General features: G+C 49.1%; 1 protein-coding gene across 3 annotated transcripts in view; it reads right to left on the bottom strand.

Annotated features, from left to right (window-relative positions):
- APPBP2 (amyloid beta precursor protein binding protein 2) overlaps positions 1 to 18,136 on the bottom strand; it is a 143,509-nt gene that overhangs the window by 24,268 nt on the left and 101,105 nt on the right. For 2 of the 3 annotated variants that reach the window (XM_033921878.1, XM_033921882.1), the window contains exons 9-11: positions 17,540 to 17,664; positions 17,144 to 17,229; positions 4,567 to 4,617 (exon numbers count right to left, since the gene is read on the bottom strand). In XM_033921878.1, the coding sequence (XP_033777769.1) occupies positions 4,567 to 4,617; positions 17,144 to 17,229; positions 17,540 to 17,664 (262 nt within the window). The remainder of the gene's footprint in view (positions 1 to 4,566; positions 4,618 to 17,143; positions 17,230 to 17,539; positions 17,665 to 18,136) is intronic. The other variant, XM_033921881.1, reaches the window with a different exon arrangement.

Raw genomic sequence — 18,136 nt, 5'->3', positions numbered from 1 at the left:
AGATTGGGATGCAAAAGCGAACCCCGACTCTGAGACAGCAGAGAGGGAAAAACAGGTAGAAGAAGAGGCTCCCTGACACTGAGCTGAAGAAGCAGAGAGTACCAGGGTTGACGAGGCCAACGAGGTGCAATGAGAATCAGAGTGGCCCGTGCCGACTTGAGATGTACCAGCGTCCTCAGGATCAGAGGGAAAGGAGGAAATGCACAGAGGAACTTCCCTCCCCAGTCGAGAAGAAAGGCATCGGCCTCGAGACGATCCGGGGAGTACATCCGAGAGCAATAGAGAGGCAGTTTGTGATTCTCTGGGGAGGCAAACAGATCCAAGTGAGGAGTCCCCCACCGGTCGAAGACCTTGCGCAGGACTCGAGAATTGAGCGACCACTCGTGCGGCTGGAGAAGATGGCTGAGTTTGTCCGCCAGGCAGTTTCGCTCTCCTTGAATGTAAACCGCCCGAAGGAAGATGTTTTGGGAAACTGCCCACTCCCAGAGGCGAAGGGCTTCCTGACACAGAGACCAAGAGCCCGTCCCCCCTTGCTTGTTCACATAGTACATCGCTACCTGGTTGTCCGTCCGGACTAGGACTACCTGATCGTGCAGCAGGTGGCAGAACGCCCGAGCAGCCAGGAAGATGGCGCAAAGCTCCAATAGATTGATGTGACAAAGACGGTCCTCCGCCGACCACATTCCTTGAGTCCGTAGACCATCGAGATGAACCCCCCCAAGCGTACTCCGAAGAGTCCGTGGTTAGGACCCTGTGATGCGGAGGGGCGAGAAAGAGCAAACCCCTGGAAAGATTGGAAGAGTTGGTCCACCAACGGAGCGAGCGTCTGAAAGAGGGAGTCACCGTCACGAGAGTGGAGATCCTGACGCCACTGTGAGGCCAACGTCCACTGAGGGATCCGCAGATGTAAGCGGGCAAACGGTGTGACATGGACTGTCGACGCCATGTGACCCAGTAGAATCATCAGGCGCTGCGCCGAGACCGAGGGCAGCAATGAAACCCTTTGACTTAGGCGGACAAGGGTCTCCAACCGCGGAGGAGGGAGGAACGAACGGAGGCGAATCGTGTCCAGCACGGCCCCGATGAACTGTAGAGATTGAGAGGGGCACAGTTGAGATTTGGGAAAATTCACCTCGAACCCCAGACGCTGAAGGAAGATGATAGTCTGTTGGGTCGCTGAGATAACCTCCTCCCTGGACGGGGCCTTGATCAGCCAATCGTCCAGGTAGGGAAAAACCTGAAGGCCCTGGGATCGCAGGGCGGCTGCGAGAACCACTAAACACTTCGTGAAGACTCGAGGGGACGAAGCCAATCCGAAGGGGAGGATCCGGTATTGAAGGTGCAACTCCCCCACTTGGAAATGCAGATATTTGCGTAAGGCGGGATGTATCGGAACATGGGTATAAGCCTCCTTCTGGTCGAGGGAGCACATCCAGTCCCCCTTGTCCAGTAGCGGGTACAGAACCGAAAGGGAGAGCATACAGAACTTCTCCCGGACAAGGTACTTGTTGACCCCCGGAGGTCCAAAATGGGGCGCAGATCCCTGGTCTTTTTCGGGACCAAAAAATATCGGGAGTAGAACCCCTTGCCCCGCTGATCTGGGGGCACACGCTCCACCGCCCGGAGACTCAACAAGGCCCTGGCCTCTGACAGAAGGGGGAGCTGCGACCTGTTGGAAGGAAACGCGCCGGGCGGACTGTACGGCGGGAGTTCCCGGAAGTTGAGGGAGTACCCCACTGATACGACCCGAAGGACCCAAGCGTCGGATGTGATGAGGGTCTAAGAGGGATGAAACGCGCGCAGACAACCCCCGATGGGCAGCGGGGTCGATGACAGTGTGGAGGGGGCTCGCCCCCAACCGCTCAAAGCGTCAAAAAGGCGGGGCGGGCTTAGACGCCCCCTGCGCCTGAGGCTTCTGCTGCGGCGCTCGCGACTGCTGAGGGGGTCTCCTAGGCGGGGGTCTGGAGAAAGCCGGCATGGTCTTCTGTGGGTAGCACCTTGGCGGAGCTCGGTAGGGTTTAGGAGCCGCCGACTTCGCCTTTGGGTGCACCAAGGAGGCAAAAGACCGTTCGTGCTCGGACAGGCGTTTTGTAGCCGCCTCCAGGGAGTCATCAAAAAGCTCCGAGCCCACACAGGGCAAATTAGCCAGGCGCTCCTGCAGGTTAGGATCCATGTCCACGATCCGAAGCCACGCCAGGCGGCGCATCGCGAACACGGAGACCCTGGAGGTCAGTTCAAAGGCGTCGTATGTCGCATGAAAAAGATATAGACGCAGCTGGGAAAGAGACTCCATCAGTTTCCCAAAGTCGTCCCGATGAGATTCCGGCATGACCCCATGATAGCGGGGCATGGACTTCACCATGTGACGGAGGTACGAGGTGAATGTAAAAGCATAATTAAGAACTCGATTCGCCATCATGGAGTTCTGATACAAGCGTCTGCCAAACTTATCCAGGGTGCGCCCCTCACGCCCAGGCGGAACCGCGGCAGATACTCTAGAAGGCTGGGTCTTCTTGAGGGAGGACTCCACCAACAAGGACTGGTGGGACAACTGAGCCCTCTCAAAGACCTTACAAGGCACCGTGCGGTATTTGGATTCCATCTTGGAGGGGACAGCCGTCACCGCATAGGGAGAATCCAAGTTCCGCAAAAACGCCTGCTGCAGAATCTTGTTCAATGGAAGGCGAGGAGATTCGAGGTGGAAAGGCAAATCCTGCTCCTCCAAAAATTCCTTGGAGTGCTAGGACCCCGCTAAAAGGTCCAGGTCCAAGGCCTTCCCCATGTCCTCTACAAACCTCGAAAACGAGGAGGGACGCAGACCCGACCGGTCTTCCTCGGGGGAAGGGGAGCGAGAACCCCGAGCCGCCGAAAACGACGGGGACGCCTCGCGAGAATAGCGGGGCTCACGACCAGCTCCTACATCAGACCCCCAAGAAACTGCACCATGGGAATGCGCCGGGGTCAGAGACCTTCAAGGCCCCGAGGAGCCCCTCGGGGAAGACCTCGGGGTGCGGGGCAAAGAGACCTTCCGACGCCTCGGAGAGGAATCCCTGGAGCCCCGGGGCAACCCTTACGATGAGGGGAGCGGAACAGCCTCGGATTAGAAAGGCTGAGCTCCGAAACCCGAAGCGCCTCGGCGTCCCGGGCCGACGGGGAGCGACCATGCCGCAGAGGCGAACCTCGAGGACGTTTCGACCTCTGGGAACGGCGCTTCGCCCGAGGCCGGCCCGAGGGCGAGGACCCCCGCGAGGCTCCGGACGAGGTCGAGGAAGAAAGCCTGCGAACACGGCGCACCTTGTCCCGTGGGCGAACACTGTGCTCAGGCTGGTCTGGGGCCAAGGCCGGCTGTAAGTGGGCGAGAGCCGAGGACAGCTCCGAGGAAATGAGCGCCCGGAGCATGTCCTGGAACACTGGGACCGCCATCATAGACGGCATGTCGGATGCCGCCGGATACTCCGCTGAGGGCGACCTCGGTAACCCCACCACACCCCACCCCACCCGCCCCCGTCGAGGATACCGAGGAAGGCTTCTTCGCTGACCCTGAACTTGAGGAAGGAAGCGGGGACTTACCCGGGACCGGCTTCGAGGCTGAGGATGAAGGCTTCGATGAAGAAGGCATCCGAGGCGAGGCCGAGGTCAAGGCCGGGGCCGAAGCTGAGGCCTCACCCGCTGCGGGGTCCACAATGAAAAGCTCTGCCATGCGAGCACGCCGGTGGCGGAGCGGCCGAGGTTGGAAGGTCGCACACCTGGGGCAGGAATCCTTAGGGTGGTCAGCACCCAAACAGAGCAAGCACCACCGGTGGGGATCGGTGATCGACAGCAGCCGATCACACCGGGTGCACTTTTTGAAACCCGACAGAGGCCGGGACATGAAAAAACAAAAGGCCGCGAACGATCGAGGTCCCGCAGCCGCAGCAACTGGGAGCCCCCGGTGCCGGAACGGAAGTTTTTTTTTTCGACGATTTAGAACTTGCTCAACAAAATAAAATAAGAAAAAGCACAGCGACTTCGCAAAAATAACAAAGCCGCGGTGATAGAAGGCAACTTACATGGAGAGAAAAACACGATAGGGCTTCTGGCTCCGCGGAAGAAACAGAACTGAGGACCACGAGGTGGGGATGCGCCCTCTAGTGGAGGGAGAAGGCATGCACATACGTGGTGCAGCACAGCAAGCTTGAAACTTCAATCAAGTTTGCTTGAAAAGCTGTCCGCGTCGGGGCTCCGTGGATGACGTCACCCACAGGTGAGAATATGCTGCCTGCTTGTCCTGGATAATGTCCTGTGTCATAGAACATAGATAAAAACAACAGACTGAAAGATGATTTTATTCACTCTTCACAATAAAAATACAAATAAAAGTCTGAAATAGTAATACACGTATGATTGTCCTGACGGACCCTACACGGTCTGTGTTTTGGCGAGACTGCCTTCCTCAGGGGTCCGGATGATGTAGGGTACAAAGATAAAAATATGAGCAAAACAATGTACGTGTCTTTGAACATAAAACCTGAAAATGGCTTAAAACAAGCAGAGTGTTGCATAAAATCGCAGTGACCTGTCACTTACAGGGTGGGGCAAAAGAAGAACGAAAAGCAGAAGGAATCTGGTTTGCAGCAACTAAAAAACAAAAAATAAAAACAGAAAAAAAAAAGGTCACAAAATAATATAGCAAACTTAAATAAAGCGCATAAACATTGCTGAAGGAAAGGATAGTGAAATTCCTAGAACCTAATGGGTTACAAGATCCAAGACAACATGCCTTTACTAAAGGTAAATTGTGCCAAACAAATCTGATTTAATTCTTTGACTGGGTAACCAAAGAATTAGACTGAGGAATTGCACTAGATATAATTTACTTCAATTTTAGCAAAGCCTTTGACACAGTTCTTCATAGGAGGCTATTGAACAAACTTGAAAGGCTGAAGTTAGGACTAGAGAAATGACACGGGGAAAATATTTGACCCTGTTCTCACCCCTGTGAGCTCGGCCCTGTCCCCACCCCGTCTCCGCCATCTCTGTCCCCATCCAGTTAGCAAGGATCAACAAAACCCCTGTCTCCCCTCTCTTCACAAATATTCTCTCCATTATCGAAAAAAACTGAAGTCAAATTACAACACAATGCTACATAGAAAAATCAAGCTAACAGAATACTTCAGACACATGGCAGGAAAAGTGTTAGTGGGGTGCAACTACCCCCTGGTCAGAGAAAGCCCTAACCAGCTGGAAGCTAAAAAAGCACAGACTAGGCTTTGCGGACCCCAGCCATGTCTAATGCCAGCTCTAGCAGGATACATATTTCAAATCTGATATATTCTAATCAAAAAAATAGAAAATAAAATGATTTTTTTCTACCTTTTGTTGCCTCGTCATTTTATTCTTCAAATCATGTTGGTCTCAGGTTAAGAGGTGATAGGCTCAGGAGTAATCTAAGGAAATACTTAACAGAAAGGGTGGTAGATGCATGGAACAGTCTCCCGGAAGAGGTGGTAGAGACAGAGACTGTATCTGAATTCAAGAAAGCCTGGAATAGGCACTTGGGATCTCTTAGAGGACGAGATAATGGTTACTGCGGATGGACAGACTGGATGTGCCATTTGGCCTTTACCTGCCATCATGTTTCTCTTAACTCACTTGCCAGGGTCTCCTGACCATTTGACATTTCTTCTTTCTCCATGCTCACCATCCATCTTTTATCTCTGTGCATGTATTGTTCCCCATGTTCAGCATCTCCCTTCTCTATGATTCCTATACATTCCTTTTGAGTATTTCCCCTGTGCCCATCTCCTTGCCTTCATCATCTCACCATTTTATGTTCCCCTCCCCCTGTGCACAGGGAGTGGGGAAAGAGAGAGACATCCAGGGTGCATCTCTCCCACTCCCTCTACTGCCACATCCAACATTTCTCCCTCTTTCATCCCCTGGATAATGTGCAGCATTTTTCACCATTGCCCACAAGCCCCATGCCCAACATTTCTCCTTCTATCACCCCTCTCCAGCACCATGCCACACCTCTCCCTCTATCACTATGTCCAACATTCCTCCCCATTGCATCCCCTTTAATCTGTCCCTCTGTTCTCTCTCCACCACCTTATCCAACATTTCTCCCTCTTCCCCATGTATCTCTACCTCACTCCTCTCTCCCTCTCTATACCCAACAATTTTCCTCTCTTCCTTTCCCCATGTGCACCATCTTTTTCCCTCTCACTTACACACTCATGCCCAACAATTCTCCCTTGTGTTCCTCCCTTCCTTCAATGTCCCAAGTTCGTGTCCCTCTCCCTGCCTTTGTCCCAAATTCGTGCCCTTCCGGGTCTGCCACATGCAGTGTGCAAGAGCTGCTGTGTGCTGCCCGGCAAACAAGTGTGGCTGGCGTTGAAGACAAGAAGGAGCAGCCAAGCTGGAAGGAGGACAGTCAAGGTAATTGGGATCCCTGGCTGACCAGAAAGGCTTCCCTCCAACATTGGAGGGAAGCCCTCGTGTCGACTTCGGCAGGCCTGTTTATAAGTGGAATCCCCAGAGGCAAACACACTGGGTGCGAGGGTGGGGGACTTTTCCATCCATGATAGGGAGGGAGGCTACTGGACTCGAGGGGGGGGGGGCTGCTGCTGCTGCTGCATGCACGATCGCGAGGGGAGCTGCTGATCCAGAGGGGAAGGAAGTGAGGCAACTCGGCAGATCCTTTACTGTGGGGACAAGGCCATTCACCGCTCCTTGGGGCAGTGAATGGCCTTGTCCCTGTACCAACCAGTGAATTGTTTCCCCCGTTCCGGCAGGTTACCTGCTGGTAACAGTCATTCTCTAGTTAGGAGTCAAAGTGGTGAACTGGATTAGAAATTGGTTGACAGTGGTTAATGAAATTTGCTCAGAGAAAGAAAGGTGAGTAGTGGAGTGCCTCAAGGATTGGTGCTGGGGCTGATTCTGCTCAATATGTTTGTGAGAGATATAGCCCAAAGGCTTAGAAGGTAAGGTTTGCCTTTTTGTGGACAATACCAAGATTTGTAACAGAGTGGACACCCCAGAGCGAGTGAAAAATATGAAAAAGGATCTGCAAAAGTTGGAAGAATGATCTAATGACAGGCAGCTAATGCAAAGAAGTGCAGAGTGATGCATTTGGGAAGTAGAAATCCAAGGGAGATATATGTGCTGGGAGGTGAGAGGCTAATATGCATGGATGGGAAGAAGGACCTTGGGGTGATAAGTGTCTGGGGATCTGAAGGCAAACAAACAGTGTAACAAGGTGATGGCTGTAGCCAGAAGGATGCTAGGCTGTATAGAGAGGCATAACCAGCAGAAGAAAGGAGCTTCTGATGCCCCTGTACAGGTTAACATAACATTTGTGTACCACAAAACCATATGGATCCTTGCATTGTTGGTGAGGCCCCACTTGCAGTATTGTGTTCAGTTTTGGAGGCCATATCTGGCCAAGGATATAAGACTTGAAGCGGTCCAGAGGAAAGTAACAAAAATGGTAGGGGTTTGCGCCAAAAGTAGTATGAAGAGAGTCTAGAAGACTTCAACATATTGTACTCTGGGGGAGAGAAGGGACAGAGGTAGTATCATGCAGACATTTAAATATTTGAAAGGTATTAATATAGAATCAAATCTTTTCCAGAGAAGGGAAATTGCTAAAACTGGAGGACATAAATTGAAGTTGAGGTGGTAGACTTAAGAGTAATGTTAGGAAATTATTTTTCACGGAGAGGGTGGTGGATGCCTAGAATGCTCAACCGAGGGAGGTGGTGAAGAGGAAAAAGGTTTAGTATGAACACAGACGATTAGAATATGAATGGGCAGACATTCACGGTCTGAATCCCACAAATGATGGTTTGGAAAGGCTAGATGGAGCTTCAACAGCAGCTCCAGTAGTTGGAATCCAAGAACAGTACAAGGTGGATTTCTAAGGTCTATGGCCCAGAAATAACAAAGAAAAAAGACATTTTAATTTAATCATGAAATTGTAATGCATGTAATTATAGGGCAGACTGGGTAGACCATTCAGGTTTTTATCTACTGCTATTTACTATGTTAGATGAGGAGAAATTAGGTTCTTACCTGCTAATTTTCTGGCACAGAAACTGATGGGTAATGGTTCACCACGACCAGCAGGTGGAGACTGAGACACAAATTTCTAGCTGTAGTTCAAGTGGGCTGTGCAATCAGTCTAATGAATAGTCAAGCAGAACTAAGAAACTAAGAACTGTGAACTATAACAGCAACAGCACTCCCAGAAGGAGAATAGCAACTAACAGAAATACTGTTGGATATTGATTAGATTAAGAACCTTCAAAATTGTCCCCACAGCTCACCAGCTATGCCAGATGAACCAAATGTTGCTGTTCTTTTAATCTCCCCTAACAACCCAGACAAAAAGACATCGCAGAACCCCCCCCCACGTATTCTTCGTGCAAAACTCTGAATAAAAACAACAGGATAGGGTCTGTGCCAGTCTAGAAGGACTAAAAGAAAGAAAATTAGCAGATAAGAACCTAGTTTCTCCTTATTTATTGTCCCTCCAAACCGGCACAGAAACTGATGAGATGTACCAAAGCAGTACCCATCAAGGGTGGGACTCCCGAAGGGCTGCCACAAGAACATGCTCTCTGAACACTGCGTCCAGACACGTCTGAATGTCCACACGGTAGTGTCGCACAAAAGAATGTATAGAAGACCAAACCGCAACTTTGCAGATGTCCACCAGAGGTTCAAGAAAAGATTCAGCCCAAGAAGCTGCCTGACCCCAAATGGAATGAGCTTTGAGAAATTCAGGAACAGGTTTCTTTGGAAGAAAGTACACTGAAGTGAAAAGACGTTCCGATTTCTGCAATGCCTGGGTTCACCCTAACATAAGAGTGAAGGACCCTACATTCAATTTGCGCAACTGCCTCTGCTCCAAAGAGCCCTCCCGACTACTTAAGACCAGAAGGATTACGGACTGGTTGACATGAAAAGGCGAAACCACCTTCGGCAGAAAAGAGGGAACCGGCCACAGCACCGCTCCCTAGAGAACTCCAGGAAGGGAGGCCTTCACAAAAAGGTCTGCAGTTTGGAAACGTGTCTCGCAGAAATAATGACCACTAGGAAGATCGCCTTAAGAATAAGATCCTTCAACGTGCAGGAGCCAAGAGGCTCAAAAGTAGCGAGCACAGAAAAGAACCAGATTGAGATTCTAGGCTGGAACCAAAGGCCGCACTGGAGGACGGAGCAATTTTGCTGCCCTCAAAAAACAAACCACATCTGGAGAAGAGGCCAAACGCCAACTATGCAACAAACTGCAAAATGCAGACAAAGCCACTAGCTGAAATCAGAGTGAGGACCAGGCCATCTTGCATGAACTCAAGATATAAGGAAAAAAGTGTGAACCACCACTCCTCAAAGAGACATCAAACTCGCACATAAGCCCGAGAGGTGGAAAGTCTCTTGGAACCCAAGAGGGTGGAGATCACCTTATCTGAATAACCTTTCTCACTTAGGCGTTCCCTTTCAGGAGCCATGCTGAAAGACAAAAGGGACCCGGACTGAACACTGGAATGGGACCCTGTGTGAGAAGGTCAGACGAGAGGAGCAGCAGAAAAGGATCTGCTATTAGACGACGAACCAGATCTGTGTACCACTGGCGCCTAGGCCAGTCCAGAGCAACCAAGATCATGCGGCCGATGTGACAAGCAATGTGAAGAAGAAACTGTGAGAAGGGCAGCTGGAAGATATAGCTCAGGTCCTTACTGTGCTCGCAGAAAAAACAGAAGGGTTAGAGGACACAGCGCCCCGAACTAAGACTGAGAAATCAAGAACCCCTGAACCTGCAGTCCTTCATTGGCCGGAGGACTTTGAAAATCTTTGTCCTGACTCGGTCCCTGAGGAAAGGAAGTATAGGAACAGGCGCCGCCATTAGGACCTAGGTTCCTACATGTTTATGCTAATCAGGATAAGCATTCTTTTAGTGAGGGGGTATGTGACTAGTAAGGCTTCGTGCCTGCCAAGGTCCCTGTGGGTGCTGGAAAGAAAGGGGACAAGAAACCCAAAAAGGGGGTGCCCAGGACCCGGACCCGCCACCATTTGGATCTCCCTGAGCCTGCTAGCAACTCAGAGCCGGGGGTTGGGAAAACTCTACACAAACTTCCTCATGAACACAGCAGAGCTAGGACCCGGGGGTGTAAAGCCAAACCTGAGAGCAAGCAGAATACCTATTATCCAGGTCACCACCGGGGGAGCCAAAGAGAGGAGCAGCTAGTTACTGACTCAGGTAGAACAGGACATGTCTTCCCCCTTGAAAAGCCAGAAGGCTCATCAAGCTGTTAGGCAGGAAGCTTAGAGCTCTCCCTGAGGAGGAGCTGCCTGTCTCAAGCAAGGGTAATGCCTGTGTGCCCATGGAAGTGGATGAAGCTGAAGCCACTTCAGAGTTACAAGCAATGGATCAGGAGATGCCCATGGAGTTGCAAGCTGAACCGACTGCTGAGGATTTGTGTGAAGCTCCAGACTTGATGGAAGTAGGAGTGGCAACCAGCTCTAGCTGAGAAAGAGACTGAGTTTTTTTTTCCATACTATTGTTGGCTGGGTTCTTTTTCTGCTTCCAGTCATATTCATGAACTTCCTGGACTGTGCATTTTACTGAAAAGCTGGGAGTGTTGTGGGGAGAAGTTTGCTTCCATCTGGGTGGGAATTTTGAAAAGCAGTTAGTGTTTTTTTCTAAGCAAACTTGAGACACTCCTCTTTGCCCAGCCCTGCTCCATTTTAGACTGGAGGCTTTTTATGCTTTTGCTAGGAATATTTGAGTGAGAAAGTATATTCTCCAGCACTTGAATGTTGGTGCTCTGAACTGTGCTTACCTGAGCTCTGCTAGGAGCAGACTTGGGGAAAAGGAAACTTTATTGAGAAGCAGCTCTGTGAATGAGTGAATCACAGGGAGGACTGTTGCCAATAGGAGTGAAAATCCTGAATGTTGCCAGAGCTTTCTGCTGGCCCTTTTTTTGTTATAAGCATTTTTGTTAGTATGTTGGGAGATTGAGCCATTCTGAACTTCATTTTGACTAGTAAATTTTCTTTTATTACCATCCTGGAACTGTGTTGGTGGTTTTTGTTTAGTTCCTTTAAATTAGAGAATGACACGGTGACAAAATTCATCACCGTTCCCGTCCCCGCGGATAACCGCGGGAAATAATCCCATGTCATTTTCTAGTGTCTATTTCAACCTCGGTCCTTCTACACCAGCATTCTTCAAAGCAAAGCTTGTGGGTCAGTGGTTGTGGCCATTCATACTCTGATTCTTCCCTCTCTCCTTAAAGAATGACATGAAGATGGTTTCCCGCGGTTATCCGCGGGGACGGTGATGAATTTTGTCACTGTGTCATTCTCTATTTTAAATCATGCAGGGTGACTCCTTTCTGAGTCACACGCTGGTGTAATTTTGGACTGTGGCCACTGGAGGCACTGCAGAGTCCCATTCCAAGGCTCTGGTTCTGGCTACAAGGCGCTGAGACGGATCCAACCAGCTCTTAAGTTGACCACCCAACCCAGCGACTGCAGAACTCTACAACCCGAGTTATAACACGGGAGCTCTCCTGAAAGGACTTTTCTTGAATCAACCAGTCATCCAGATAGGGATGAACCAAAATGCCCTCCATGTGTAACGCTGCTGCTGCCATCACCACCACCACCATAATCTTGGTGAAAGTCCGCAAAGCCGTGGCCAAACCAAAAGGAAGTGCACAAAATTGATGGTGCTTTCCCAAAATCACAAAGCGAAGGAAATGATGATGAGAGGCCCGAATCAGAACATGCAGGTAGGCCTCCGTCCATCGAGGGAAGTCAGGAACTCTCCAGGATGGACTGCCAGAATGACCAATCTCAGGGTCTCCATGTGAAAAGAAAGAACCCAGAATGCCCTGTGGACACCTTTCAGATCCAAAATGGGCCAAAAAGACCCATCTTTCTTGAGCACAACAAAGTAAACGGAATACCTGCTGGTGTGAACCTCCTGAGGGGGCACTGGGACCACCGCCTTGAAGTCAAGCAAACTTTGCAGTGTTTGACAAAAATCTCACTTCTTCCAAGCTGCCTGACAAGGAGAAGAGAGGAAACAATCTGGTAAGGGCCGGGAAAACTCCAGAGCATAACCGTCCCAAATTACTTCTATGACCCACTGATCTGTTGTGATCTCAGCCCATCCCTGGTAAAATTCTCACAATTGGGCTCCCACCAGCACCAGGGGAAGGGTCTGCAAGGAGTCACTGGGCCAGACAGGTGGCGGAGGGGCCTCAGGAGGAGTCACGACCTCCCCCAGCGGGCACCCCAAAAGGACTGCATGCGCTGAAAGAAAACGGCCCCTGGAAGGAAAAGAAGTCGCCCCCGACCAGGGTGGAATTGACAAAAATCACACAAATGCCTCTGGGTGACGCCATCCCGCAAAGGTGGGCGAGAACGGTCCTCAGGAAGATGGGGCACCTTAAGAGTCAGTCAAGGCTTGAACCACCTTGCCCAAATCCTCACCAAACAAGAAAGAACCCCAAAAGGTAAATTTACTAAGCTTAGCCTTAGATGCCGAATCCATCGACCAATCCCAGAGCCACAGGGTATGGTGAGCAGCCACTCTGAGAGCCATGGATTTGGCCAAAGCCCACAGTAGATCATACATGGCGTCCAAGAGATAGGAAGTGCCCAGCTCAATCTTAGCAATCTCCTGATCCTCTAAGGCAGCGGTGCCCAACACGTCGATCGCAATCGACCGGTAGCTCAGGAAGGCAACGTGAGTCGATCGCAGAGTCCATCCCGGGCTCCGTGATAGACTCGTGTTGCCGTCCCGATCTACTGGGCCTATCAGCCTTCTTCTCCCCGACGTCAAAGACGCCGACGCCGGGCATCCACTTTAGGCTGTTTTTGTCATTTCGGGGGGGGGGGGGGGGAGGGGAGGGGAGCGTGACAGCGGCGGCAGCAGCCTGAAAAAGAAATCATCCTGGCCGGGGTCAGTGTCATGCTCCGGAGCTTCTACAGCCTTCCTATCTCCCTCTCCCTGCTTCCGGCCACACCCCCTGCTCCGCGGCTCTCTTCGGCAACTCAGCAGCAGCGATCGACACAAGCTTCTGACGTCGGGGCCTACCCTCTGCGAGTCCCGCTTGTTTCAACTTCCTTTTTCCACAAAGGCAGGACTCGTAGAGGGAAGGCCTCGATGTCGGCAGCTTGTCTTGATCACCGCTGCTGACGAGTTGCTTAAGAGAGCCGCGGAGCAGGGGGGTGTTGCCAGGTGCAGGTAGAAGGGAGAGGGCTAGATGCAGGACTCGTGGGTGAGAGAGAGAAAGAGAGAGGGGAGGGAAACAAAAGGAAATATTTCATACTGGGCTGGGCCGGAGTGGAGGGAGGGTGGAAAGATTCTGGCTACAGGGTGCAGTAACAAAGGAAAAGGGGGGAAAGCTGAAAATGGAGATAGTGACACAAAGAAGAGAAAGGGTAAACAGGATCTACTGAATAAGGATAGAGATACAGAGGGGACATGAAGAGGAGGTGAAATAGAGACATAGAAGTAATGCTGAAAAAGTGGGGGGGGGGGGAGATAAAGACATTGAAAGGGCAAATGGTGAACATGGGGTAAAGACAAGGACAGAGACAAATGAAGATTCTGAAAAAGTGGTGAGATAGGGATATAGGTGAGATGGACACAAAGAAGGGTGATGCTGGAAAATAGGTGGAATGGTAATTCTGACAGACACAGAAGGGAAATGCTGGATCAAAGAGAAATGGGGCTCAGGCTGGATGGAATGAGGAGAAATGCCTTGTTGGCCCGGAACTTCCTCTCATACGTCAGAATTGACGTCAGGGAGCGGAATGCTGGTCAGCGCGACACTTCTGTAGGGAAAGCTTGGGACGGCGGAGGCTTGGGGGCTGTTCCCCGATGGCGGTGGCAGCAAACCGAGTGGCTTGGGGGAGGGCACGGAGAAAGAAAGAAAGGGGGCAGACAGGGAGACAGAAAGAAGGGGGAACAGGGAGACAAAAAGAAAAAGTTGGGGGAGAGAATGAGGTCTGGAGGAGAGGAAACATACAGGAGGCTGAAAGAAAGGAAGAAAGATTGGATGCACAGTCAGAAGAAGAAAGTGCAACCAGAGACTCATGAAATCACCAAACAGCAAAGGTAGGAAAAATGATTTTCTTTTCAATTTAGTGATCAAAATGTGTCGGTTTTGAGAATTTATATCTGCCGTCTATATTTTGCACTATGGCTCCCTTTTACTAAACCGCAATAGCGTTTTTTAGCACAGGGAGCCTATGAGCATTGAGAGCAGCGCGAGCATTCAGCGTAACTCCCTGTGCTAAAACCTACTATTGTGGTTTAGTAAAAAGGGAGGGGGTGTATTTGTCTATTTTTGTATTTTGTTACTGAGGTGACATTGCATAGAGTTATCTGCCGTGACCTCTTTGAAAAAACCCGGAATATGAATAATTAACATTTTCTCTGCCTTTCAGTGTGCTTTGTGTTTTTTTTTTTATTTTATTGTTGGTAAATCATTTTGACTTAGTCATTATAAAAGTAGCTCGCAAGCCCATAAAATATGGGCACCCCTGCTCTAAGGACTAGTCATTAGACTCCTGGTCAAGAATACGCTTGGACCACCAGAAACAAGCCTGGGCCACCAGACCGCCACACATCACCGCCTGGACCATCAGAGCAGCCACGTCAAAACTTTGCTTAAGAAGAGACTCCAATCCATAATCCTGAGAGTCCCACAAGGCTGAGCCGCCTTCAACTGGCACTGTATGCTGACGCCTGATGGCTGAGACCACTGCATCAACCACAGGAGACTTCAAGGTATCCCTATCCCCATGAGGAATGGGATACAGCCAAGCCATGGACCGCGCCAAACAAAAAGGCGCTTCTGGTGCATTCTGTTGCACGTGCACTACATCCCAAATATCCTGATGCATAGGAAAAGAACAGGAGGCCGAATGTATCCCCTGAAGCAGGGGGTCCACAAGTGGAGACTCCTTCACGTCTTCCTGAAAGTGCAAAACCAACGAAATCTGAAGAATACGCTCCTGTAGTTCTTCCCACTGAAAAATGAGCACCACTGACGTATCCTTACCAGCTAGCATCGCCACAAAACACATCCGTGTTATCCTCCCCTTCCCCCCTAAGAGGATCTTGGGGATTCAACAAGAGGTCCAAGCCCTCATCAGGCTAAAACGCATCTGCAAACTGAAAATCCTTGTCCCATGAGACCCGCGGCCGCTTGGACGAAAATTGGGAGGATTGGGCCAGAGTCGACACCTAGGGGGGCTAAATGGGGGTGGATGCAGAAGGCAAAAGCTCCCCAAAAAAGAGAAGAGAAGAAACAGGACCCCCAGCGAAGAAACAGAACCCCCAGCCACCTGCAAGTAAGCCTTGTACACGGCTAAAACAAAATCTGGGACTCACTGCAAAAGCAGATCCAACACAAACCTGTTCTTGTCTCTCTAAGACAGGGGGAAGGACACCTGAGGCTGCAGACAAGATGGTGGAATTTCTTGCCAAAACCGCTGAAAAACATGCCAAAAAAAACCTCCCCCGAGGCCTGCAGCGGTAAAGAGGCCTGAACAGACCCAGCCGCTAAAGCAGGCAAGCTGGCAACCATGAAAAGGGAGTCCCCAGCACTATCGGCAGTAAGGGAAACCTCCTTTCCCTGACTGTCGGCGGCTGGGGAAGCCTGGACTGACCCACTGCCTGCTGCCAACTTGCAGTGCACGCGTGAAGGGGAACCCTGCTCGCCAGCACCCAAAGCCGACAAGGATTCTCCTTCGCAGCAGCTGGTGTACTTTGTGCACATGCCAGCCACATCAACCACATACCTGGAGCACAATGAGCACTTTTTCGGTTTAAAACTGCTACAGGGAAAAAGAAAAAATGCCGGTTAGCAATAAAATTTAATTAAACTTAACTGAAGGCTTTCCTTCAGATCAGCACTGTTTGGAAAAGAAGAAATCAAGAAACCCCAAAGGGAGGATGGGAAAGGGACTTGGGGGGGCAGTTGTAACCCTCAAAGCTGGCATGGCACAGCCAGATACCCTTAAGCTCAATTGAACTAGGCTAGAATAGGAGCTGAATAGCAAACATCATTCCGCCTGCTGGAGATAAAGCATACTGGTTGACCAGGAGGCTTTCCATTCAATAAGGCAGAATTCAACTTAGTTGTCTCTATCTCCATCTGCTAGATGGACCGAACCCACTATCTCTGGATTCATCTGCTGCTGGTGCTAAGAAATTAAAAACCAATTTAGGTCTGGAGCATGGAATGTATTTTCAAAGACAAAGAGATAGTTTGTACACATACTGTTTTACATACATATACCAGCAGCCTAGCCAGAAGTAAATTTCTGGCTAAGCCTATGCATTTCCTTCCTGTGTTAAAAATTAATACCTGGCTAGTAGAGATCCTCAAGCTCTGCCAGCTGAAGACTTCCAATGGAAACCCCCAGGCCATTTGAACACAGGTGAAGTTGGTGGTGCACATCCAGTTATTGACACTGGTACCCCCTGCACATGCTCAGTTATTGACACTGGTACCCCTGCACATGCTCAGTTCAGGCACAAGAACAGTGCACCTGCGAGGAATGCTAACATTGGTGGCTGGAAGTGTACTGCTGACTTCACCAGGGTTTCTGGCAGAAAATGTCTTCAACTAGTGGGCCTTAGGGATTCCTGCCAACTACACCAAGGATGTGCACCACTGCTGGAAGGGCCCCTTTCCACCCATGGCTACATCACTAATATATACAAATGTGTAAGGTTTTTTATGTGTATCACTGGTATGGAATCAAGAAATATTCACAGTATGGAGCTTCACAGTAAACAGAGAATGTTCTTTGTGCTTGTAGCTGAACATATTTATTGGTTTATTTAATTGCATTTAATTTGGTGAAGTGTCTAACATACCATGAAACTGTATAACAAACATGAAAAAAACTTTAATAGGTAGCTTGCATGGAACACAATTCAAACGAACCCGAAACAGGATGTATCTTGGCAAATGCCTGCTTCAGGGGTTCGAAATCTCCTTAAACTAATACTGTATGAAGTCCATTATTTAAATGCTTGAGACAGAAAATTAGAGATAGAAAGAAAAAAAAAAAAGCTGCCTCAGTATCAGTAGTAAGTAACCTGATATGAGTTTAAAATTACTACTACCTTTGACTCTCTTGGAAGAGGCCAACAAAAGATGGTCTTCTGGGAGAATGTGGGTGATAATGTCTATGGCACGTTCAGCATGGAATCTGCAAAAGTTCAAAGAGTTAAATCAAGAGAGCAATTATATTATTCTGGGCCTTCACAAAATTTCTCCATTCCCTTTCCATTTTAGCCCTGTTATTATAGGTTTAATTTTTAGTAGGGGGCCTTTGGGTTACAGCAGCAACATTTGGAACCTGGTAATGAATGCATTATCAGTTCCACCTGTAGGAGTTACTATTATGTAATGGTTGCAGTAACTCCATTCAATCAATTAACATTTTACTCAAATACTAACATACTGTTTTTCTGGTCCAAGTAACAAATCAAACTAATCAACAAAACTGCAGTACTTACAGTGCATTGTCAAATTTTCCAGAGCTGTACTGGTGAACGTAAGATGAATAGGCCAAGTCTTCATGAGCTGTAGCTACATGGATATTTTTACCTCCAAATACTGACTGCCGGATATCAAGAGCTGTCTGAAATATGTGAAGGAAAATCTCATGATCAATTGCAGTACAAACACACACTTATAATACCAAAATAACATGTTGCAAAAACTTTTTTTTAATTTTTTTTAATATAATAGTGAATAATATATAAATACTATATGTATGCAAACATAACAGATCAGAATAACTCAAGGTGGAACATATAACCTGCTACTCCTATTAACACTTAAAACACACTAATCCATCGCCAGATTGGCTACAGTATACTGTAACTGGAAATACACTGACACAAACATATTACACACATTTTACCAGTATTTGTGACTTAGATAAAGTCCAGAGGTTTAAAAAAATAACCGACATCGGATAGATATTTGGAAGCCAAACTGCAGTACTTACAAATAAAACCAATTTATGCTTCCTTATAATAAATGAGGAAGAAGCAAATGGAGGACACTAGCCACTATTAGTATTGTCATTAACACAACAAATATATGTT

The sequence above is a fragment of the Geotrypetes seraphini genome, chromosome 15 (assembly GCF_902459505.1).
Source record: "Geotrypetes seraphini chromosome 15, aGeoSer1.1, whole genome shotgun sequence".
NCBI lineage: Eukaryota > Metazoa > Chordata > Amphibia > Gymnophiona > Dermophiidae > Geotrypetes > Geotrypetes seraphini.
Note: the sequence above shows the minus strand (reverse complement) of the source record. Positions and strands in the feature narration are given on the sequence as shown.